Below are 24189 nucleotides of genomic sequence, written 5' to 3' on the forward strand. Positions count from 1 at the left end.
TGTATTGGAGAGGGCATTTGGTTGCCAGAAGAAAAATGGATATGGATTTCCAAGGCAAGCAAAGATTCCATTTTTTGCAAAGAGCTTGCTGTAGCAGTCTGGGGTTCAGAAGAGCTAAAGGACAGGAGCACAGAGGGCAAAATCTGCAACAGATTTAAACAAATGAGAGCAGTTGCAAAACGACAGCAAAACCTGTAGAGCTACTGGGAGACCAGTACCAGTAGAGACCAGTAGAGCTACTGGGAGACCAGAACAGACCAGTAGAGGTACAGAAAAACCAGTAGAGCTACTGGGAGACCAGTATCAGACCACTGTGCTGGCAATCGTCCGGCGGGGGATAGGGCTTCCGGATCGCCGGTGGGTGTAAAGGCGGGGGAATTACTCAAGGTCGCCGACGGGGTCCCCGGTGCAGCTGGGCCGGGTGCTGGTCTGGCCCATCCCTGGTAATGGGCCAACCAATCCAGATGCAGTACCACGGTCTGGCCTCGGGGGAGGCGGTACACCACCTCACTCACTCGCTTGAGTACCTCGCAGGGCCCCACCCATTTGCTCTCCAACTTCGGACAGCGGACCCGAGTCCTCCTGGGGCAGTACACCCAGACCAGATGCCCCGCTGTGAAGTGTCGGCCTTTAGTGTGAGCGTGAATTCAAAGCGCAGCAGAGTGTTTTGAACGTATGCTCGTTACACTCAGTGTGTTAGCAATTTACATTCAAAACACTAGTCTTTTTGGAGTGTTTTGGGCGTCCTACACCGGGGTCGTTACAATATTCATTTTACATTTTTAAATTACTACCAATGGATTACGAAGCACTCCAAAGAGATCAAGATGCCTTAACATTTAGTGAAACAACATTTCAAAAGATACAGTAACTGAGAGCATTAATAATTGCTTAATAATGTGTATCAAAAATATGTTACGGGTTATTGCCTTCGCTGTAAACTAATGGTGCAGTTGTCCACAATGTCACTATTATTGATGGTTCGGTTGCATTTTGGTAATGCCTTAGCTTTAAAGACATTGGGTTGTGCAGATCTACCATTAGGTGGCACTATAGTATGAAGCGCTGCGGGTGATTCGGATCAGTGAACCTTTTGGTGAAACACTGGTTCACGGCTGAAATAGTAAAACGGTATAAATTGCACGCTACTTAGCGCTACTGTATTATGTGTATTTATATTATTAAATACCGTTGTTGTAATCAAAACCCTCTGAAGATTAACCCAACACTCCTCGGCTTTGCCTCGGGAGGGGGCAAATGATAAACACGCTCCTATTTGTCAATAATTAAGATCATTCCAATAAACGGATTATTAAACTCAGGTGCTGCCGCCCCGATTGGTTGCAAGCTAATTCAGGCGGCTTTATAATCCTGTAACCAGTCCTACTCTAGCAAGCGAGTATATCGGTTTCTTTAGTATAAATATACACTGTGCAGCTTGCGGGTTGGTGGCTGGCTTTGGCACGAAGGATGGGTATCATGGATTGTAAACTCCTTTTAGGGTGAGTTTGATGTGTTATAGTGTTTGGTTTGCTTATGTCTTTAATGGCTACGCGGTTTTAGATGCTTGCGTTATTATTATTATTATTATTATTATTATTATTATTATTATTTCTTACCAGACGCCCTTATCCATGGCGAATTACAATCATAAGCAAATACATTTCAAGTATCACAGTACAAGTAATAATACAATTAAGAGCAAGATAAATACAATGACTTTGCGTTGCTGTATTTCATTTCTATATGTTTTGTTTTTGCGTTGCCGTGTAAAGGTATGCAGTGTCTTGAGTACACCCGAGTTTGTGTAGGATACAGCGTGTGTCTGAATAACACTTCTTGCATGTATTTTTTTTCATCCTCAGAGTTGTATTGTGTATGCTGTTACCTTTGGATGCGAAGGCGCAAGCGCCACCAGGTAAGTGGCGTTTATTTAATTGTTCCGTGGTCTTTTGTAGCTGCCACTTGACCTGCTTAAACGGGAAGTTTTGTCTGAAATGTTACGAGTTGTCTCTGCCCTAGCACGGTCTTGCTCTTTTAAAAGCGCACTGTATCTGCCGCATAACCAACGTTGTGTTCGTCATTAAAACCGGTTAGTTCTCTGAATAGTTATTGAACCACTGCAAGTGAGAGTAAGTCTCTTGTCTCTTTGCCCGCAGGGACCTTTGTTAATGAGTGTCGGGACCGATACTTCTGGCTGACGACGAAAAGAAACTTCCTAATTGGAGGGAACTTTCGCTTCGATATCATTGGTAAATATGATTTGATCGGTAACAGGAACTTGTATTTGTAGGATGCCTCAACATACAATTAAGCCTTTTTTGTGTTTAGGTAACGACGGCATTCACCCTCTGGACGATAGATACGCCGCATCCTGTGGCTTTACCTACTCTGTTAATATCCCCGGCGACCTGATATTCAGGGCTTCTTTCTTTGCTTGTCACGTCTCCAGCAATGTGAGTCCTGTGCGGTCACACTTCACACGGCCAGCTCCGTATGTATGCCAGCATTATTACAAGCGACAGTGTCTCCTTGTAAACAAACTAATGGCTTTTCTCTCTTTAGAGTGATTCGGAGTTTAGCTTGAGGTTCCGTTTCGTTCGCATCGACCAGTTCAGCAGAGAGACTTACTACCCGTTCTCTATGACGTGCAGTACTACCAAGCAGTGGTACCCCCGCGAAATCGTCTGTGAAGAGAACTACATGGAGGTAAGACCTCTCCAGTCCTGGGTTTGACCTGTACTCCCACTAGCTATAATACATTGCCCACAATAATGCCTCACCCTTTGGTCCATTATCCTTCTGCAGATTCTTTTCTTTTTAAACTACCTTTTTGTGCCACTGTGGTACCAGTTAATAAAACAATACTCTAATTCAACCAATATTTCCCCATATCTTATTTTGTCAACATGTTGCAACTGAAACTGGTTTAGGACAGAATACCAAACACTAATTGAATTACAAGTATTGTAGAATTTATTTGGATTAGAAATCCAAATTGGTGTGCATTGCCTTTTTGCTTCCCATATTTGTGCATTTTATATTTACAGCATTAAACTGAAGGTGAATTATTGATTCTTTGTGCATTTGTTTGTTTCTCTAGTAACAATACACAATCTGGATGTGCAGTCCTCTACCAAACCCAGGCAACAACTGCAACCTGCCACTGTTGGTGTTGCTAAAATGCAGTGTCTGATTGTTTTACAGTTGTCCCTTGTACTCCTTCAGAAGCTTGTATCAAATTCTCAGTAGATTTCTTGCTGCATGGCTTAATTCTAGCTGGTTGTGACTTGAGCCCAGTACCTGTAACAGGGTTCCTCTTGGCTGATCTAGCCATCTACTTCTGTAAAGTGACGGGCTGCTAGATCGTCTTTAAGCTATAGGGAGGTCTGAACCTAAATGATTGTATAACGTTATCCCCTTGTCATCTTTAGATATCTGTAAGGAGAAATGTGCCAGTTATTGCTCAGGAGGGGATGGATACTGAAGACTGGCACGCTGCTCTCCCTGCAGTAAGTTTAAAAGCCACTCCTGTTTTGGTCTGAAGATGTTCATGCAGCATGGCAATTGTATAGGGTGCTTACAAGCTGCTATCCAGCTCGCAGTAGCATCTTGTTGGCTGCTGTGAGCAGGGCTATTGGCTTGTGTCTTTCTGCAACCTGTCCTATATTTCTAATTTAACAAAAGGTATAGCTCATCTTTTAATAACATGATGTCTGATGCTCATGCTGCCATATATATGAATGAGCATCAAATGTATCGCTCATATTGGGATAAAATGACATGTCTCTGTGCAGTGACTCTACTGTGCTGACCAACAATTGATATTTTACCATCTGAAGTTATGCTAGTCACAGGCTAGCGTGTGTGGCCACTGTTGGAAGCAGTACGCATGCTTTGCACCAGGTTTCGGATGTTGTCTTGTGGAATCCTGGCCCATTCCTCTTGTCATGCCTGGATAAGCATCTGCCTGTTCAGTGGTCTCCCGAGCCCTAGAAGCCACATGCCGCCCAAGTTCATCGCACAAATGTTTAATTGGGCTTGGGTCTGGGGAATAAGGCATGACTCTCCCATTGTGCAAGAAAGCTGTTGTGACATAAGCAACATGTGGCCATTCCTGCAAGACCATGCACGTTGGCCTATTAGGATGGGCTTGCAAGAAGGGCACCAAGTGAGGCCTTGGGACTTGATCAACATATTGCTGTGGAGTCCTGTTTCCATCAATCCCTCACTGGCAGCGGAGTTCTGTAGCAACTAGACCATCACACTTGGACCTCCCCACCGATTGGTCTCTCGTGCACAACCGTGTCCCTAATTAGGTGTATATTAAGTGCCTATGTTTCAGTCCTAGTTTGTCTTCTATGCAGGCTTGTGACTTGCTGCTACTCTATGCAAGTGTGAACTGTCTTAAGCTTCATAACTTGTCTAGCTAAAATCACTCCACACTTTCCCAGTCAACTTGGCTTCTTGCCTCCTACCCCAGTCCCATAAAACCAGACTAGCCCCTAGACCTTCTGACCAGCTGCTGTCTGTCCTGTGTTCCAGGCCCAGGAAGCTATCATGTCAGTGTGGCAGGTTGTGTTCCACAAGACCGGACAGCCAGCCAAATCCATGAATGCCTCCGTGGCCCAGTCTCGGGGCTACATGATCAACTCCACCTCCAGTAGGATCCTCTTCCGCTCGCCCTATAACATGCCGGAATCAGAAATGCTTGCAGTAAGACCTCTCCAAAAGCACTATTAAAATATCGGGTTCTGTTTTTAGCAGAGTTCCATATTGCTCCATCGGTGTCTCCAAGCACACTTGTATTGCTTCTGTGCCTGAGTTCATGCTATGTTCTTCCAGGTTAATGGAATCCAAGTGGAAGCAATCCGGGCAACTGTCTTCTACAAGCAAAGGTGGATGCTGCTATTGGTGGACACTTCTGCTGCCTGTACCAAGAGTAAGATCTAAAGCTTGGCTATCTTGCCATGGTCCAGAGGCCATGTAAAACGACTGCCATGGTGTGGTCCTCTTTTTAACTGGACAATTACTAGTGCAGTTACTTCTACTAGGTTACAAAAGGAACATCTCTGCATGCTAGCACTACAGAATTCTACAAACAAGGGCCATGATCATGGCCATATTGATTGCCATCTGCTTGCACTTCCTTTTATACAGAAATTCCTAATGGATACAAGTTTTTAAATCCAACTGTCTTTTCCCTCCTAGATCTTGGCACTTTTGATGGTACACATTTGGCTTGGGTTGCACCCAGAGTCCTCACTCCACTGGTCCTGCATATAGAGAAGTTCCAGGACAAGGGTATTGCCATGGGTGTGGAGGGGAAGCTGCTTGACCTTGCCACTATCCGAAGACGGAACTATGAACTGAAAGTCAATGAGACTTTCATAGATATCTCTGTTCCTTATGGCGCGGAGGGTGGCTACCTGAAGGTAATGGGGGGGGGGGGGGGGGTTTAGCTCTGGCGTTCCTTCACTGACAACCAGGCAGGTTCTGGATGTGTTGCAGACTCTCTCTACCCCCTAGATTGCGTGCCCTTGGTGTTTCTCTAGATGAGCACTTTGACAGTACACCTGCTTCTGATATCCCAGACACCTGGGAAATGCTCCCGTGGCAGAGTGAAGTTTAGCTGACCCTGAGTAAATCCTGGTTTTAATCTACACGTTGGCCAATGACCCTTCCTTTCCAGCCTTGGTTCTGCATGCTTTTAATGGAGTCCACCTCCTGCTTTACTCTTGTGACCATGCCCTTCTGTCTCTTCAGAGTCGTGTTATAAATAACCAGTACAACCGGATCTACGCCATTGACCTGTACCTTGAGCACCAGTGGGCAGATGACCAGTGGGAAGCGACCCAGCACCGTTCTTTCAAGCCAGTCCGCACCCCCTCTATTGCTGAGACCCCCTTTGTTGTCAACAGTGAGTACGCTGCCTGCTTTCCAGCATGGCATTTAATGGCCTTGCTGTGGTGCCAATGTGTAATGCAGTGGGGGACGTCCTGGACTAAAACACTAGCCCTGGCTTTAAGTCTGTAATGCAAACCCTCCTCCATCTTAACCTCCTAAATGCCTGCGTTTGTAGATACCATCCCAGCAGAAAAGGTCTTCACAGTGACCCTTGGCATCTTCAACCCTGATGTTGAGCTGAAGAACTTCACCATCAATGGGGTTCCTCTGACCCTTCCTGAGGCCATCAACCAAGGCATTGTGCTAACTGAGGTCCAGCACCCCAATGGCACCAAGTCTTTTGTCCTGAAGGTCCCCTTCACCCACCCACTCATCCCACAAAAGGTAGGGATGAAAGCATGCCTATATGTTGATGGAACTCAAAGCTTAAGACCCAAGCTGTACCGGTCTATTCTCCAGTACAGTTGCTGACTGTTACTGCTTCTTTACACCATTTGTTGTTCTCTGGCAGTATATTGGCAATGGTGTGAGGGAGTTCACCTTGAATATCAACTACACCTTGAACATCATCCCTGAGAATGCGCCTTATTTCCACCCTGCAACCATTGTGTGTCAGGTTAAGGATGTCGGTAAGTATTGGGGCTGGGAAGTGTCCCTGAGCACTGATTGATTTAGACCACGGGTGTCAAACTCTGTTCCTGGCGGGCTACAGTGTTTTCTGGCTTTCGTTCCCCCTGAGCTCTCAATTATTTATTTCTTAGCAGATGCCCTTATCCAGGGCGACTTACAATCGTAAGCAAATACATTTCTTGTGTTACAGTACAAGTAATACAATAAGAGCAAATTACTTAATGGGTCTAATGATGATTAACCGGACACATTCAACACTTCTCTTCAGGCCTCAATGCTTCATAGGTAGTGTACCTTGAATCCAGTGCATTTCTAAAACCATCCACTGTAAAAGACCTTAATGTTTGATAATTCAACAAATTATCTCAATTGTTAATTGAGAGTTTTGGCATGAAGACCCTGCGACCCTCGGGCTGGAGTTGACATCCCTGGACTAGACCAAGTCTCTCAACCAAAGGATTGGTGCACTGGTTGTGTGCCCACCCAGGGAATTCCATCATGAAGATGTCTCCCCTTTTTTTCAATTGAGCTAGTTTGCAAGCTCTTGAAAGCCTCCTGAAAAATGTTTGCTGCTAGCATGCTGTCATCTTTCTTGGGATTTGCATACACCTCCCACACTAACAGACATGCACCCCTATTGGCACTTGCTGTTTGAGAGAAATGATGTTCATTAAAGCACTGCTGCCCAAAGAAGACTGCCAGCACTCTGCTGAAGCTTGAACTGTCGACGCCTGACCATTACTGAAGGTGTGGTTGGTAGTTTTTTATTGGCATACACTTCAGGCTCTTGACTCTTCTTTCCTCCCCAGTACTTCCTGTGATCAAGGGCTCTTGTACTGAAAAGAGCCTAGTCTTTGAAGTGACGCGTGGGAACATGGACCACCTCTGGGCCATGTACATTGAGAAACACCAGCTTACCTCTGAGCTGGCGGCTCAACGGGGCTACATCCTCACCAACCAGACCAAGTTTATTCTAGAGGTGCCGCTCTTCAGTATCGGCTGCATCTATGAGGTACACATTTCTGGGGGCCATTAGGAATGTACTTGGCAGAGTCTCCCTAGAGGCTGAACTGGGTGTTTTGTAGGATTACATTCTCGTTCTGGGTTTGAGACTTTTTCTTTTCCTTTGTTTAGGTGTGTGAGCAAACCTGAGCCTTGTTAAATCTGTAGTTCTCCCTGCATGACTAGGTTGGAAAGCCTGCCCCTCTGTTGGTGTGCCATCAAACTGGGATGTTTTTTTTCCCCGTGTCGCTTGTCTCCCTCTTTTCCAGGATATCTCTCTCCGAGGCCTCTTTGTTCGAGTAGAACTGACCCTAATCGATATTGGGACACTCGTGGCAGTGCTGTCCGCTGTACAGCGCTGTCAATTTCCTACCAAGCAGCTGTTGGGTAAGTAGTTCCCCAAAGTGGGCTTGACTTTCTGTCTTGGTGCTCTGCACCTCCCTGCTTCCATGCCTTGCCATTTTCTACACGTGTTGACTAAGCAATCTCTAACATATGCTTTAGCCGTATACCTGACTCCTCCTTCTCCATTGCTATAGAGAGTATTCCACTGATCACATATTGCTTGCAACAATCCGTAGTGCCACTTGCCCAACTTCTAAATGGTCTACCTGGCCTCTTGGTCTGCGGTCAGGTCTCTATGCATATTGGTGAAGGCTTCTACCAGTACGTGCACCACAGTGTGATCCTTTAGTATTCGGCAGGCTTTGTTTGACCTGAAGCAAAATTAATTCTACAGGGTCCCGCAGCACTTTTGGCCATAGCTGTAGATATCGTCTCGAGGCTACTTGGTACACGATTTGGTGTGGCAATCTTGAACTGGTTCATGCAGCAAGTTCTCATGGAATGCTTCAACTTCACCCCATTCTCTTCAGTGTGCATGCCTAATGGTGTGATGACGGTGGTGGCTGTCACCATGGAGCCCATACCAGTAGTGGAACCCAGCAAGACCACCCTGCTGGATAAGACCTGCAAACCCAAAGAGTTTGACTCAACCAGGGCTCTCTTCACCTTCACTGTCAACACGTGTGGGACCAGGAGCAAGGTGGGTTTCCCGCATGGTGCTGTAGACTCGTGCAATAGCCCTTCATACAGGTCTTGTATTGGTGGACTGTACTAGATGCAATACGTATCCCTAAAAGTGCTGTGGACTAGCCTTGCATGTCTGCCCTAGTAAAGACTACAAGATTGCTTCCCCTTGAACTGTTTTTAAAATTGCATGTTTGACAAGTGACAACTCCTGTTTGTGTGTCTTTTTTTTAAATGTGCTATTGGCATACAGATTTCTTTCAAATGGGGCTGCTATTCTAATTTCTAGTAGTGGGTGGGGGTGCTTTGTACTAATGGCTTGATATGGCAATGTTTCAGATTGTGGAGAACTACCTGATCTATGAGAATGAGGTAGTGTATACCAGAGCTCTGTTCCCAGCCAATGCTCCAGTCATCACCAGGGACTCTGAATACAGGTGAGCATGAGGAGTCCTGCACTTCTAGAAGGCCTGAAATGGGCCTACACTGGCACCTCTTGATACTGACTTTTTAGACTTGGGGCATGCTGCCCAATAGATAATGGTATACTTCCTGTGAAGATTTGCCTCTGAAGGAACCATTTAACAAATTGCAAGTAGTGTACAGTAATGTGTTTCAACTGCATTTTAAAGACCTTGGTAGTCTTATCCAATACTACTGCAACGTGTCTCCCGTAGGCTGACCATCCGTTGCCGCTACCCCCTCAACGACACCATGAAATTGCTAGCTGAAAGGAAGGCTGTCCCTGCCCCCTACTCTAAAAAAAGTCTTGGATCCCTGGAGTTCTATCCTTACAGCTCTGAGCAGAGAGGTATGGCTTCTAGTGCCTAGTTTTAACTTGCCCGGTCCCGGGACAGTGTTGGTCAACTTTTATCCTGACTACCAGTATCGACCTACTACTATGACTCCATTTCTTGATTTCCCAGGCCCCAAAGCCAGAGACGTTCTGAATCTGAAGGCCCGTCTAGCAAGAGGTTGGTACCTGGTACACCCTTCATACCCACCTACCTTTTAATGGCCAGGTTCTGTAGTCTTTCATCCATAACCCACCAGGAATGGTGGCTGTACACATAATGCGCTTTAAAAGCATAGCAGTGATGGGCGCTCAGTCAACCTTTCTCCTTCCTGCCAGATGTGACCTTCTCCCAGTTCTATCGGGAGTTCCCAGTGTCCAAGTCTGGGCTGGAGCCCTTGTTCCTGGAGGTTGTGCTCCTCCACCACCAGAACCTGGCTGACCACCTCGTCCTGCGGGACTGCTGGGCCACAGAGACCCCTGAACTGGACGCCACCCCTCAATGGGACCTGGTCACTGACGGGTAAGGGGGTGGGGGTGACGAGAGTAAGCAGGCAGATGGTATTGAGCTGGAGTTTCATTGTCACTTATGCCAGCTTTTAGAATGTGTGCTTGGTAGAGGTCTAAACTTTTCTTGCTATGCTGTAGACTTGCATTGCATGATAACCTGGATGCCTAGATAGACGTGACCTGGCAAAGGCCTTTTCAGCATTGCAATGGGCTTTGGCTTCATGTACTTCTGCAATGAGTTGCATTTGCCTTGATTGGTGTTCATCTATATATGGTAAACACACACACCATGGCAGTTTCCCTCTGGTGGGAAGTGCATGTAGAACACACTTGGAAGTCTTTTGGAGGCTTCCTAATGTGCTAGGATTCAGTCGTTTCCTAAAATGACTACCTTTGTCCTGTACTTCACCCCTCGAGCTCCATGCCACGAAACCCAGTGTGCGATTGCCTCCAATGTCGTCTCCTCCTTTTCTGCAGCTGCCTGGTCAGTGGCGACTCCTACAAGACCCGGTTCCACCCAGTGTCTGCCAGCGCTCTCACCAAGAGCCCCCACCACCTCAAGAGGCTTGAGGTCCAGGCTCAGTCTGTTGCAAACCATGCCCTGTGGCAACAGGTTGGTAACTTTTTTCAGTGAGCTCAATCCGAGCCTTTTGATCTGCATTCTCACCCTCGGGTTAATACACGGCCATCTACTCTAGGTTTGGGGTGGGGGAGGAAAGCTCCCATGTCAAACGATAGTTTAAACCTCCATCTAGACCCTGAAGTAGCTCCCTATTTAAACTGGTGTGGAATGACTCCAAGGTCAGAAATGGGCAGTCCTGCTCTAGAAATGGCTTTCTATAGGCTGACATATTGGTTGGCTGTGTATGAGGCTGAACTAGGGCTCTAACACTGTCGTCTGACCTTTTTTGTGTTTTGCAGATGTACTTCCACTGTCTAGCTGTGGTTTGTGCTTCTGAGAAGGCAGGTGTCTGCAATGAGACCTGTATCGCTGGAGACAAGAGATCAGGTAGGGAGTAGTGGTTAGGGCTCTGGACTTTTGACCGGAGGGTTGTGGGTTCAATCCCCAGTGGGGGACACTGCTATTGTACCCTTGAGCAAGGTACTTTACCTAGATTGCTCCAGTAAAAACCAACTGTAAAAAATGGGTAATTGTATGTGATATCTTGTAACAATTGTAAGTTGCCCTGGATAAGGACGTCTGCTAAGAAATAAATAGGCAGGGTGTATCTGACCTCTCCTGCAGTGGATATATGATACCCATTTGTATGTTCTATCGACTCCCAATTGCTCCTTTTTGGATCTAACTCTTTTGGGGTATGTCTTCCAGCCCGCAGTGTTGAGCTGGCTGACTCTGTCAAAGGCTATATTTCTGCTGGACCAGTCCAAATTGTACCCGAGGGGGAAGTTGCCAGTGTTCAAGCAGCCGGTAAGCAGTAAAGCACCAAGACGCTAATCCCCTGCCTGCCCTGTAACTGTGTTCCTTTGCATGGTGATGAAGGTTAGGAAACTGCTGCCATTTTGGCTTTTGCATGGGAAGCTTTGTGTATTGCACCAAAGGGGAATCTGGCGCCAAAAGGGCACCTGCAGGGGCTGTAGTTTTTCTAGACCTCTTCTGTTGCAAGTTTTAGCCAAACAAATGCTTGTCCCAGGCACGCTACATAATGTAACCAGTAGCTGTGCTTTCAAATGAAGCCCTCCAGGCTAACTAGCTCTGCCTCTTCTACCCAACACTTGCATCTCTTCCCCCAGTGCACACATTGGGTATTGTGTAGCTTCCTCAGGGTCCTAATGCTTGCCATTGTCTACTTTTCAGGTGCGACTCCTCCTCTGGTCCCCTATATTCCAGTCTTGGGAGTTGCAGTGGGAGTCCTTCTACTTGCTGTTGTAGTGTTTGCTGCCAAAGCTATGAGATGTTGGGTTTCTGTTTAATAAAAATCTTTGAATGTGAAATTGTCTCGTGTGTGTGGCTAGCTTTCACATTTGCATCGGTCAATGGATCTGAATTAACTGGGGTATTGGATGGCTAAAATGATGCCTGCAGTCTTATTCAGCTAACCTTTGAATGTCCTTTTTCAATAACTCTTTCCCATGAGAGGATTCTGCTGTTGCCTCACTAAATGATGCTTTAAACCTTTTGGTTTTCAGCCATGAAGTGAAGAGGGTTTGCAGTAAAACTTGTGTGACCCAAGCATTGGTTGAGGGTGACAAGATCTCTATCGGTAACCTAGACCTTTTTTTACATGCCTGTACGCCTTTTGCCATTTCAAGGGAACGGTATCATAGTGTAATGATTTGGTCCAGTTTACCAGTGTTCACAGGCAAGCCACGTTTTTGCAGTTTATAAATTGAATCAGTTTTTATTCCCCCCCTCGCAATCCGTACTAACATGTACTCCTAGGAGGAAGCATTGCCTTCCTAGTTAGTGGAGAGGCAAGTTGTAACCTGTTTTTAGAGCTAGCACTGACTGCTGTTGTGCAAATAAGATTCAATTCCATGACAATCCCCTAGAGCAGTGCTTCTCAACCCTGGTCCTGGGGACCCACTGTCCTGGTGTGTCTTGTTCCAACCGAGCTCTCAAGTACTTAATTGAACCCTTAAGAGCTCGGTTGGAACCAAAACGACCAGGGTTTAGAACCACTGCCCTAGAGAAAAGGAGGGGAGGAAAGCCAATGTGTCTTGGGAACCTGCTACTAGGACTGCTGTAATGGTTAATTATTAGTTCAAATCCAGGGAGGGGCTGTGTATTTTGTCTATCCATTCTACGAGGAACTACCGTTCCTCTCAAATGTACAAGTTAGAAAAACTTGTTTGAAACTACCAAGCATCTCTGTATAGCGCAAAGAGTTTAGCTGTTTTTGCCATGTAGCAGCGGCAAAACTAAATGATTTAGAATTCCCATCTGTACCAGTATCAAAAGTCTGAAACTTCCTTACAGCAAATGTGGGGGGAATAAAACCGTACATGCCTCTTGTACACAATGCGATAGAAGTCGTCAAACTAAGGTAACATTGTTATTCTTCCTCTTCTGTCTACTTCTTAAGGGTGTGTAGCGACTTTTTCAAACAGAAAAGCTAAATAACTGATTCCACATGTTGATCAACGTCAAAATAAACCAGAGAATGCAAGCGCTTTGATATCCACACCATTTATATGAAACCATTTGTTTTAAAACGGCACATCGCAGAAAAAAATACGTGGTGTGAACTTGCAACATGACGTTCTTGACGAGCACACGACCTTGGCCCACTGCGCAGTTGTTGAAATGCGTTTTATTTTTTAAGCTTGCATCCGAGCCTGACCAGCTTTTGCTGAAAGTTCTGCGCGATTCTAGGAATGTTCGATTTCCTGTTTGAAAATTTCTAGTTTCCTGTTTGTTTGGTAGATACCACAGCATGGAATTGTACACGAGTGGCATGTAGCTTCCTTGTCTAAATCTCTGATAAATTGTAGTTCCTCGTTAAATTAAAGATAAAGGGATTTATTTGGTAGAAATAAACAATTTAAACAAATACATAGGAGGCATAAATACATTTAGAAATAATTTAAATAAATGTAGAAATGAATACATAAATGTATAAATAGCAAGCTAGAAAATTACGTCATATTAATTGATTTGGCTGATGCGTTTATCCATAGCAACTGACATTTATATACCTATATACAAAGTACATGTCTCATGTAAATATATATATATAATATATATATATATACAGTGTGTGTGTGTGTATATATATATATATATATATATAACATTTCTATTGCAAGTTGCCTAAAATTAATAGCGCATCAAAGAAAGTCACCAAGGTTGAAACATTTAATGGTAGCTACTGAGTCAACATTTACATTGTAACGTTTAAAACAGTCTTCTAAAATGTAACAAACAAGGGTCATTTAAATGTGTTGGCTGAAAAAAGTAACAAGCAGACAAAACTGATTAAAACAAAACAAGTTTGAATGACAAATTCGGCAACATTGTCGAGTTTTGTAAACATTTAAAACTTAGGCTGTGTTCATACAGTAATTATACGGACTGTGTTGCATAGCGTTACGCTGACTTTGAAAAACAAAATGGTAAAACCAGGGTTAAGTGCAAGTGACAAAACCGAAACTCTGTGTTTTTCTTTACACCCACTAAATTACATATGACGTTTTAAACCACTTCGTGCTACTTAAAGTTTACAAACGAGAGGTGGTCATTTCAGCCCATCTTGCTCGTTTGGTTGTTAGTAGCTTAGTGAGCGAAACAACCTATACAAACTAATCTGAACAAGAAGAAAACATATGTGATTTTTTTTTTTTTAATCCGTCTAGCATGTTGTGCGCTCGCAAGCACGCTCACGCACAAAATGATCTGGCCCGTGAGCAGAAAAATTCCAGTTGAAACCAGTAGATCTTATCAATTGGTCTCAACTGGAATGAACTGGTCTGTACTACTCACCAGTAAACGTATCAATTGGTCTCAACTGGTATGAACTACTCACAAGTAGACCTTATCAATGGGTCTCAACTGGTATGAACTGGTCTACACTACTCTCCAGTAGATCTCTACTGGTCTATGGTATATTAGTCCATTTCATCAATGGGTCCCAACTGGTATGAACTCTCCTGCACTACTCAGCAGTATCTCTACTGGTGAGTAGTGCAGCAGTAGATCTCTCAAATAAAGAGAACACTATGTAACACAATTTTTGTTCCTGGGTAGTAAGTGTTATTTCCTAATTGCTTATACCTCAAAAGTATAGAAAATGGCTATTATTCCCCACAAACTTTGCTTTTGTGACCAGGACAGTGATATTTTGAAATTTACCTATTTCCAATGAGAAAACGGGTGAATTTGTGTCTTTTTGTTCACATAAAGTCAGAAAAAAACAACATATGAATCCAAATTAACATGTATTTATACTAAAGTAATACAAAAATGACTACAAAAGATTTAGAAGTGAGTAGTTTTTCGAGATTTACGATTATACTGTAAATCACTTTCACGATTCAGCCCCCAAATATAGTCTCCCATCATGTTCTCGTTATACTGTCCTTCATTGACAGCTCATCCAGGAGCCTCAAAGCCGTGCTACTCCATAATGGTAACAAGTACCCGTCTCTTCCCCTGGCTCACTCGGTGCACCTCAAAGAGGATTACAACAGCATCAAGACCTTGCTGGACGCCTTGAAGTATCATGAGTATGGCTGGGACCCCCGGAAGGTGCTGATGCCACCACTGCACATCAAATTGGGCCTTATGAAACAATTTGTCAGAGCTCTAGATAAGGAGTCGGCAGCCTTCAAGTACCTTCAAGACTTCTTCCCTAAGCTGTCTGAGGCAAAGGTCAAAGCCGGTGTCTTCGTCAGACCACAGATAAAGAAGATCCTGGAGTGCAATGAATTCCCCAAGAAGCTCACTAGTAAGGAGAAAGCGGCTTGGAACAGCTTTGTCGCAGTGGTTCGGGGCTTCCTGGGCAATCACAAGGCCGAAAACTATGTGGAGCTGATTGAGACTCTGGTGAAGAACTACGGCACAATGGGCTGTAGGATGTCCCTCAAAGTCCATATCCTTGATGCTCATCTTGATAAATTCAAGGAGAACATGGGAGCGTACTCGCAGGAGCAAGGCGAGCGCTTCCACCAGGATATACTGGACTTTGAACGCCGCTACCAAGGACAGTATAACGGGAACATGATGGGAGACTACATTTGGGGGCTGATTCGTGAAAGTGATTTACAGTATAATCGTAAATCTCGAAAAACTACTCACTTCTAAATCTTTTGTAGTCATTTTTGTATTACTTTATTATTATTATTATTATTTATTTCTTAGCAGACGCCCTTATCCAGGGCGACTTACAATTGTTAGCAGATATCACATTATTTTTACATACAATTACCCATTTATACAGTTGGGTTTTTACTTTAGTATAAATACATGTTAATTTGGATTCATATGTTGTTTTTTTCTGACTTTATGTGAACGAAAAGACACACATTCGCCCGTTTTCTCATTGGAAATAGGTAAGTTTCAAAATATCACTGTCCTGGTCACAAAAGCAAAGTTTGTGGGGAATAATAGCCATTTTCTATACATTTGAGGCATCAGCTATTAGGAAATAACACTTACTACCCAGGAACCAAAAATAAATAAATACATTTTGTTACACGGTGTAATTGCAAGCTACTGATAGTAGCTAATTATAGTAGTATGTGTCTGCATCCACAATAATAGGCTCCTATTTGAGTATAAATATCTTACTCGTGTAAGCTTTTATTCAAAATTCTAAATTATAGCAAAATAATGTATTAGAAATGAATACAGTGTCTTACCTTAGCTACCTCTTTTTCAATGGAAGTTTAAAAAGAAAAGGACACTTAATTTCTGATATTATATTTGTTTAATTATGTTAAGAACAATAAGAAAGTACAAAATCTAGTCATTCCATTAATATTTTATAAAAACTGGTCACAGTTAAAAATATGAAAAAACAAACAGTATATATTATTTTACAATTCATTTACAATGGACTGATGAACAGGTTGCAGAATTGCTGGGTTTTTTTTAACATATCACAATAACATTGCATAGAAAACATATTACAATTTAAAATGTACCTTTTCTCTTAGTCTATGAGAGGTTAAAATAACAAACAAGTAAAAAATATGTAAATAAAAAAATACCAAAACAAGGTTCTACCAAGGTTCTTTTTCTATCACAAAATGTAATGGTAACTAATGAAATCTTCAGTCTGGATACCTAAAGAAATAAATGACAGGGAGCGTCTTAATATATCAGGGTAAGTGTACCCCCACCAGCACTTATTATCAGAGCTGAGTGGTCCCATAACTTCACAGATATCTGTGAGCATCTAGTGGAATTGATTCCTTGACATTTCACAGCTGTATTCTCTAACACTGCACTATCTGTAAGTATTGAGACAGTGAAGTCAAAATTTGTATTTTTGCAGTATACTCAAGCAATTTGGATTTCAGATGAAAAGATGAATATGAGGCAAAAGTACAGAATGTCACCTTTTATTTCTGGGTATTTCTGTGCATATATGTTTTACCATTTTAGAATAATAACACTTAAAATAAAAGGTGACGTTCTGTACTTTTGCCTCATATTCATCTTTTCATTTCAAATCCAAATTGCTCCAGTATACAGAAAAAAATACCAATTCTGACTTCACTGTCCCAATACTTACGATGGGCACTGTATATATGGGCTTAATTGGAACACACATGGACGACATGTGTAAACTAGATTTGGTGGGCTTACAGAATACATTTACCCTACACTTTTTAGTCCCTCTCATATACATTTGGAAATTTGCAAATATATGCAGTCTGACCAAAACAAATGAAAATACATTTACATACAATATCCGTTGCACTCGGTACAAGAAGTCGTGCTCGTTTGTATTCTGAACACATTGTAATATGATACCGGCAATGTCTTGTCTTTGCTCTATATCAAACATTTTTAAAAATATAGTAATCTCATTTTCAATGGTGGCATTGCTTCTAGCAATTTTTATTATTTCTCCCATTCTTTGCCCTGTTACTTTCATACTTTTGCCCATTTACAACCATTCTGCTGTAAACAACCAAAGTCGACGGTATCTCTTTACCAGCTTCTCTGAATAGTGTCTGCTCTTCCTGTCCTAAACTACTTTGTACATAGCCTGGACCCAGTAGTGTTATTCCATTGCTTGTATCAGAAGCCTGAAGTTCTGGATAATCTGTTAATTTTGTGCAGAACTCAGCAATGCTTGTTTTAATATTGTGGATCTCTTTAAATAATGGAATTGCTTTGTAAAGCAGAAATTTGTTAGCGACTTGTTTAGCTACACCTTTTGTACCTTTCACTAATTGTAATAATTTACCATTACCAGACTCAAAAACAAATGCTGAATGTGCCCACAGTGGACCCCAGAGTTTCACACTTTTTGCCAAATGAAGCAAAAGATGGACATTTGATGTCATGTTAGCTTCACCACATAATGATTGCAGCTTTACTACAAATTCGAGCAGGAGAATATCAGCATTATTCACATCTTGAGGTAAAATCGGAGATTGTAACGGAAGATAAATTGCTTCAACAAGAAGTGCAAAGTGCTTCAGATACCTCTCTGGCAGTATTCCTTTCAGACAGGGCAAACTATAAAATAGTAACCAATTTCTCCATTCAGATGCTTTCCAGTACTTTCGGTCTTTTACTGATCTTGGTAATCGTGCCATATTCTGCGGTGGTTTAATGCTAAGTAGTCTTGAATCTATGACAGCTAGACATGATGGTGAGCCTATATAACATTCTTCGTTTGCATACTGAAGCCACAGCTCTGTAAGTTGCCGTGTAACACCCAAGAGCACACAGTGCATGTAGTCTGGAGTAAAGCCCCAGACTATTCCAAAGTAGGGAAGATTAATTAAGGGAGAAGGACCTTTAACTCCGTTGTATATAATCCTTTCTCTTAATGCAGTTTTCATGTCATTCAGCATTCCCCTGTCTGTCCTATCTGCATACTCTACTTCTGAAACTGGGTATTTGACCTGCCCTGAAACCAACATACCAGGGTGATAGCACCAGCTGCAACCAAAGTATCCATTGTACTGTGTAGAATTTTGCATGGCAGGTCTTGCTACAGAATCTACACAGCAACAAATACCTACAATTTTACTTGTTACTATGGTCTTGTCCTTTTTCCTCCATTTTACACCTAATTCTGTAAGCATTTTGGCTTCTTCTACAAAATGCCCAAGAAATATATCCATATTTGGATGCCCCTTGCCAAACCACAAACCTGCTAAAATCAAATGTTTACCCCTTTCACTGGGAGGTAGTTCATTAATCATTATCTGAATAGGCCATATAGAGAAGGAAGATAAATTAAACACCAAACTACCATCACAATTGAAATTGTACGAAAAGTTTTCTGGTTTACTTAAAATTTTTCCAGGCTGTGATATCTGCCTATAACATTCGCCATCATAAATGTCACATATAGACTCACGGTTAGTCATTTTTCTGGACATTCTATACGACAACACATCAGTACCCTCCAGCTTTTCTAGTAAACATTGAATCTGAGGAGCAAGTGGTACACTTATAAAGAAATTTCCTTCATCCAAGTTGTCTAAGTTACAAACACTGTGACACTGGGGGCATTTTTTCTCTTTTCTTGAAATTCAGGTCTGGATTTGACCCCAACATATGTAAGGGATCATTTGAGAAACCAGGACCAGGACTTTCCACGTTTACCGCTGTTCCAGATGACATGTGTTCTTGATCACTGTCTGGTTCATCAAACTCATCAGGAAGGTCTTGAATATTTACTTCATAAGCCAGTTCTTCACTGTTGTGGCTGTAAGTTATGTCTTCTGTTCCAGAGTGTATCTGTAAAATATGTATTTTAAAAGAGTAAAATTAAAGTGTTGGCTTTATAAAGAATAATTTAGTTTTCACATAATAAGCGGCAGACCCAGACCCAGTTGCAGGTATGAGTCCCGGAGCAGCGGCAGCAGTTACCCCAGCTACACTATATTATGCATTACTGTTTGTTATATTCATGGTGTTTCTTACCGTAGAACAACTGCTGCCTGAGAGTCTGTCAGAATCTCCCACTAACTGTTCTATAGTTTCATCATTCTCAGTCTGTTAAATAAAGGCAGAATACATGTAATAACGTTATGTTTTTTGTTTGTTTTGTTTATTTTTTTTTGGGGGGGGGGGAGAACAGGATGTTATCACTAGAAAACATTACAGACAACTTGCAATCAATTTGAAATGTGAAATAAACTGCTACTCCTGTTTTATAACTCATGCAAAACTAATGAATGGATACTTACCAAAGGCACCTCTGATAAAGCAATATGATGTTTTCTTTCATGCAGCCACTGTGTTGAGCGCGGCCTGTAATATTCTACTCCAGGTTCTAAATATATTTTATATTTTGAAGGCCTTTCCATTTTTTAATTCTGCTGAAACATATACAATATTTTTGTTTACTTTCATTTAACAATTATGAATAACAAGAGAAAAAAACTATTAATTTATAATAAAAAATACTAAAAATATTACAAACAAAAGGGTATTAAGTTTTAATACACTATATACTTTGTTAAGTATTGTGATTAATTTTTGGTTTAACATACCTTTTGGAAGTTTCTCGAAACCGCTGGCTCCTCTTGTCTCTGTCGTCATTCCCCGTTGTCGGTTAATGGTTGTTACACGCGCGCTACTGATGCAGCTTTACAGTTGCAATAAAATTTGAACAGCTGCGCGAGAAGATTTGGAATTTTCAGACCGGTTCATCTTCGCTAAAGGCTAGAAGGTAAGTTATGTTACCTCTGTGTAATGGTATTTAAAAATAATGTAACTATTACTGTGAAAATTGTAATTTGACTTTTTTCTTGGTAATTTGGGGTGTTCGCTTTTGTCAGATACACTGAAGATGATGTACGTGCTGTCGTAGTCTTTTATTAGAGACTTCAATCCTGAAACGACTAAAGATTTTGACAGAAAGGAAATTTACCAGATTTACTGGACTGAAAGCCAACAAAAACTTCCAGAGGATAAGCATAAACTTAAGCAACATCTGGTTAGTTCTAATAACTATTATAAAGGACAAATTCTATTACTTGTCAGGTAAGGACGTTTTATCTTTTTTTATTTAGGGTGAATGGGACAACGAGGTTAAAAGTAAAAGTAGGCTAATAACATAATGACAACATAAAAAATAACTAGGATACTTGTGAAAAGAAAACACGTTTGGACAATTATTTTGATAAAGGATATTAATACAATTTCGAATGAATAACTTTTTGCAAAGATGGCATTCTATGTAAGAACTAGGCCATATTGAATTGTCTCATAAACATTTCCAGATGACGAGAAGGATTTAAAGAAACAAATTTCCAGTGGAAAACGAATCCATGTTCCCAAGGTTAACCATGATGAAGAAATCGAAGAAAATCAATGTTTTAAAAATCTGGATCTGGAAATCTCCGCAATGAAACATTCAATGGTAAGTATCTTAATATGTAAAAAAAAAACAAAAAAAAAAACATAAATAATAATAGTAATTAGAAACCCATATATTTATATTTGATCTGTAATGGTTTCTTGTATACTGTGCATTAGGTATTTATTATTTTATTTAATATGTGTTTTATCTGTAATGGTTTCTTGTAGGCGACAGTGCGTTTGTAAAACGCTGTGGTCCACTATGAAAGGCGCTCTATAAAATAAAGATCGATTGATATATTTCTAAATACATTTTAGCAGGAACAAAAAAGAAAAACCTTTCAGGCACAGAAGCAAACAATGTCGAAAATATTAGAAATAAAAAAGAAGGCAAGGAAAAGAAATCCTCTATTCAAAGAGCCGAAGCGGACGAAAAAGGATTATGGGGAGGAAATAGAACCCAGCAGCTCTGACGACTCGGACGTAGACCTGGTACCGTCCAAACTGTTTAAAGAAATGAAAGAAAAATATAATGCAACAGAAAAAAACTATGAAATCCTAAAAAAACAAAAGAGGAATATGGACGAAGAAATGTCACTGTTGAGAAAAGAAAATCAAACGCTAAATACTGAAAACAGAACCCTGAGGGACCTCAACATTAAGTTGCAGAGCAACTTGCTTAGCAGATTTCCAAGAGGTAAGAGTTATATTTATGTTTACAGTTTAATTTATTTCATGTAACCCTCCTATTTTGCTCAGAATTTAAGTACATCTGTTATGTTTTGGGTCATTGACATGATGCCATTGCAAAGTAGCTTATTTTATATAGTTGTTCAACATACTCTCTCCAGTTACCCACCAAAACGTTTTAATATGTACTCTTATTAGTCATACTTGAGCACATCAATAAAAAAAAAATGTACTCTTTATACTGCTTGGCCTTCTTGTACTTATAAATGTGCTGGGGTGTATTTACATGTACTTGGCCCCAGGTTTGTTTTCTAGTAACATGTTTTGTTCATTGTTTTGTTTTTCCAGAGTCAGAGCCCACAACATCTGAAAAACCTATTGCTGTCCATGAATTTCCAGCTTCAAAGGAATCGCAATATATTCCTTTTGATTGCATTGATAGAAAAGTAAGCTAAGCTTTACACGATATCCAATTACATAGAAGAAAGGACAAGCTTGTTTCTAAGATACTGAGGCAATACTATAATTCAAAATTAAACCCTGTACCAAGACTATTTGATGAAGTTGTTTATATTATGTAACAATCTATTAATATTTAAATGTTAAAACTGATGTTCTTTTACAAAATATTGTCCCTCTCTATAATTGTGTTGAAGGTGTGTATTGGAGAGGGCATTTGGTTGCCAGAAGAAAAATGGATATGGATTTCCAAGGCAAGCAAAGATTCCATTTTTTGCAAAGAGCTTGCTGTAGCAGTCTGGGGTTCAGAAGAGCTAAAGGACAGGAGCACAGAGGGCAAAATCTGCAACAGATTTAAACAAATGAGAGCAGTTGCAAAACGACAGCAAAACCTGTAGAGCTACTGGGAGACCAGTACCAGTAGAGACCAGTAGAGCTACTGGGAGACCAGTACAGACCAGTAGAGGTACAGAAAAACCAGTAGAGCTACTGGGAGACCAGAACAGACCAGTAGAGGTACAGAAAAACCAGTAGAGCTACTGGGAGACCAGTATCAGTAGAAACCAGTAGAGCTACTTGGAGACCAGTGCAACTACAGACCAGTAGAGGTACTGGTAAACCAAAAGAGCTACTGGGAGACCAGTACCAGTACAGACCAGTAGAGCTACTGTTTCCAACCCAAACCAGTAGACCAGTTCAGTTGTCCAGAAACCCATTTGAAACCAGTTGCCACAGGTCACCAGTAGAAACCAGTTGAACATTTTCTGTTGGAATTTCCACTAGGGTTTGCTACTGAATCTCTGCTGGTAGGCTTACATTCTGTGTGTATGTTGTTACAGTAAAGTGAAATGACTGGCGTCGCTATATCTGAACTTAATTAATATTTTTTTTAAGAATGACAGACGCAACACTCTGTGGAGCTTTGTATTGCCCTGCGTGACACGCTAACGGCCACTGTTCGGGCCAGGACCACACCACCAAAACAAGAAAGCCCACTATAAACCCTCGACCCTGTTCCGTATCCTTCTCTCGGTTCTTGTCTGTATCCTAATCCTTTTCACTAGCACCTTACTCTCAGGCAGTGTCCCTCCGCTACCCGATAGGTCTCCCACGATTGTCAGTCTCTCAGCACGTTTTTCTCCGTCACTCTCTTGCACAGCACCCCCCCCCCCACCCCCACCCCCACCCCCACCCCCACCCAATCACTCCCTTCTCCCGATACAGACCACTGTGCTGGCAATCGTCCGGCGGGGGATAGGGCTTCCGGATCGCCGGTGGGTGTAAAGGCGGGGGAATTACTCAAGGTCGCCGACGGGGTCTGGCCTCGGGGGAGGCGGTACACCACCTCACTCACTCGCTTGAGTACCTCGCAGGGCCCCACCCATTTGCTCTCCAACTTCGGACAGCGGACCCGAGTCCTCCGGGGGCAGTACACCCAGACCAGATGCCCCGCTGTGAAGTGTCGGCCTTTAGTGTGAGCGTGAATTCAAAGCGCAGCAGAGTGTTTTGAACGTATGCTCGTTACACTCAGTGTGTTAGCAATTTACATTCAAAACACTAGTCTTTTTGGAGTGTTTTGGGCGTCCTACACCGGGGTCGTTACAATATTCATTTTACATTTTTAAATTACTACCAATGGATTACGAAGCACTCCAAAGAGATCAAGATGCCTTACCATTTAGTGAAACAACATTTCAAAAGATACAGTAACTGAGAGCATTAATAATTGCTTAATAATGTGTATCAAAAATATGTTACGGGTTATTGCCTTCGCTGTAAACTAATGGTGCAGTTGTCCACAATGTCACTATTATTGATGGTTCGGTTGCATTTTGGTAATGCCTTAGCTTTAAAGACATTGGGTTGTGCAGATCTACCATTAGGTGGCACTATAGTATGAAGCGCTGCGGGTGATTCGGATCAGTGAACCTTTTGGTGAAACACTGGTTCACGGCTGAAATAGTAAAACGGTATAAATTGCACGCTACTTAGCGCTACTGTATTATGTGTATTTATATTATTAAATACCGTTGTTGTAATCAAAACCCTCTGAAGATTAACCCAACACTCCTCGGCTTTGCCTCGGGAGGGGGCAAATGATAAACACGCTCCTATTTGTCAATAATTAAGATCATTCCAATAAACGGATTATTAAACTCACGTGCTGCCGCCCCGATTGGTTGCAAGCTAATTCAGGCGGCTTTATAATCCT

At 42.0% G+C, this 24189-nt stretch overlaps 1 protein-coding gene across 1 annotated transcript; it reads left to right on the plus strand.

Moving 5' to 3' along the window:
* Positions 1 to 1398: 1398 nt before the first annotated feature.
* LOC131730475 (uncharacterized) lies at positions 1399 to 11824 on the plus strand. The gene is made up of 23 exons (XM_059020509.1): positions 1399 to 1502; positions 1866 to 1918; positions 2160 to 2252; positions 2332 to 2456; positions 2566 to 2709; positions 3435 to 3512; positions 4546 to 4716; positions 4846 to 4942; positions 5212 to 5435; positions 5767 to 5920; positions 6083 to 6291; positions 6419 to 6536; positions 7347 to 7549; positions 7809 to 7926; positions 8415 to 8584; positions 8908 to 9005; positions 9246 to 9379; positions 9495 to 9542; positions 9701 to 9884; positions 10349 to 10484; positions 10793 to 10880; positions 11202 to 11300; positions 11688 to 11824. Exons 1-23 carry the CDS (start codon positions 1471 to 1473, stop codon positions 11801 to 11803), a joined length of 2892 nt encoding a protein of 963 aa, XP_058876492.1. The 5' UTR covers positions 1399 to 1470; the 3' UTR covers positions 11804 to 11824.
* The last annotated feature ends 12365 nt before the right edge of the window (positions 11825 to 24189 follow it).

Source organism: Acipenser ruthenus, chromosome 3 (genome assembly GCF_902713425.1).
Source record: "Acipenser ruthenus chromosome 3, fAciRut3.2 maternal haplotype, whole genome shotgun sequence".
NCBI classification, from domain to species: domain Eukaryota; kingdom Metazoa; phylum Chordata; class Actinopteri; order Acipenseriformes; family Acipenseridae; genus Acipenser; species Acipenser ruthenus.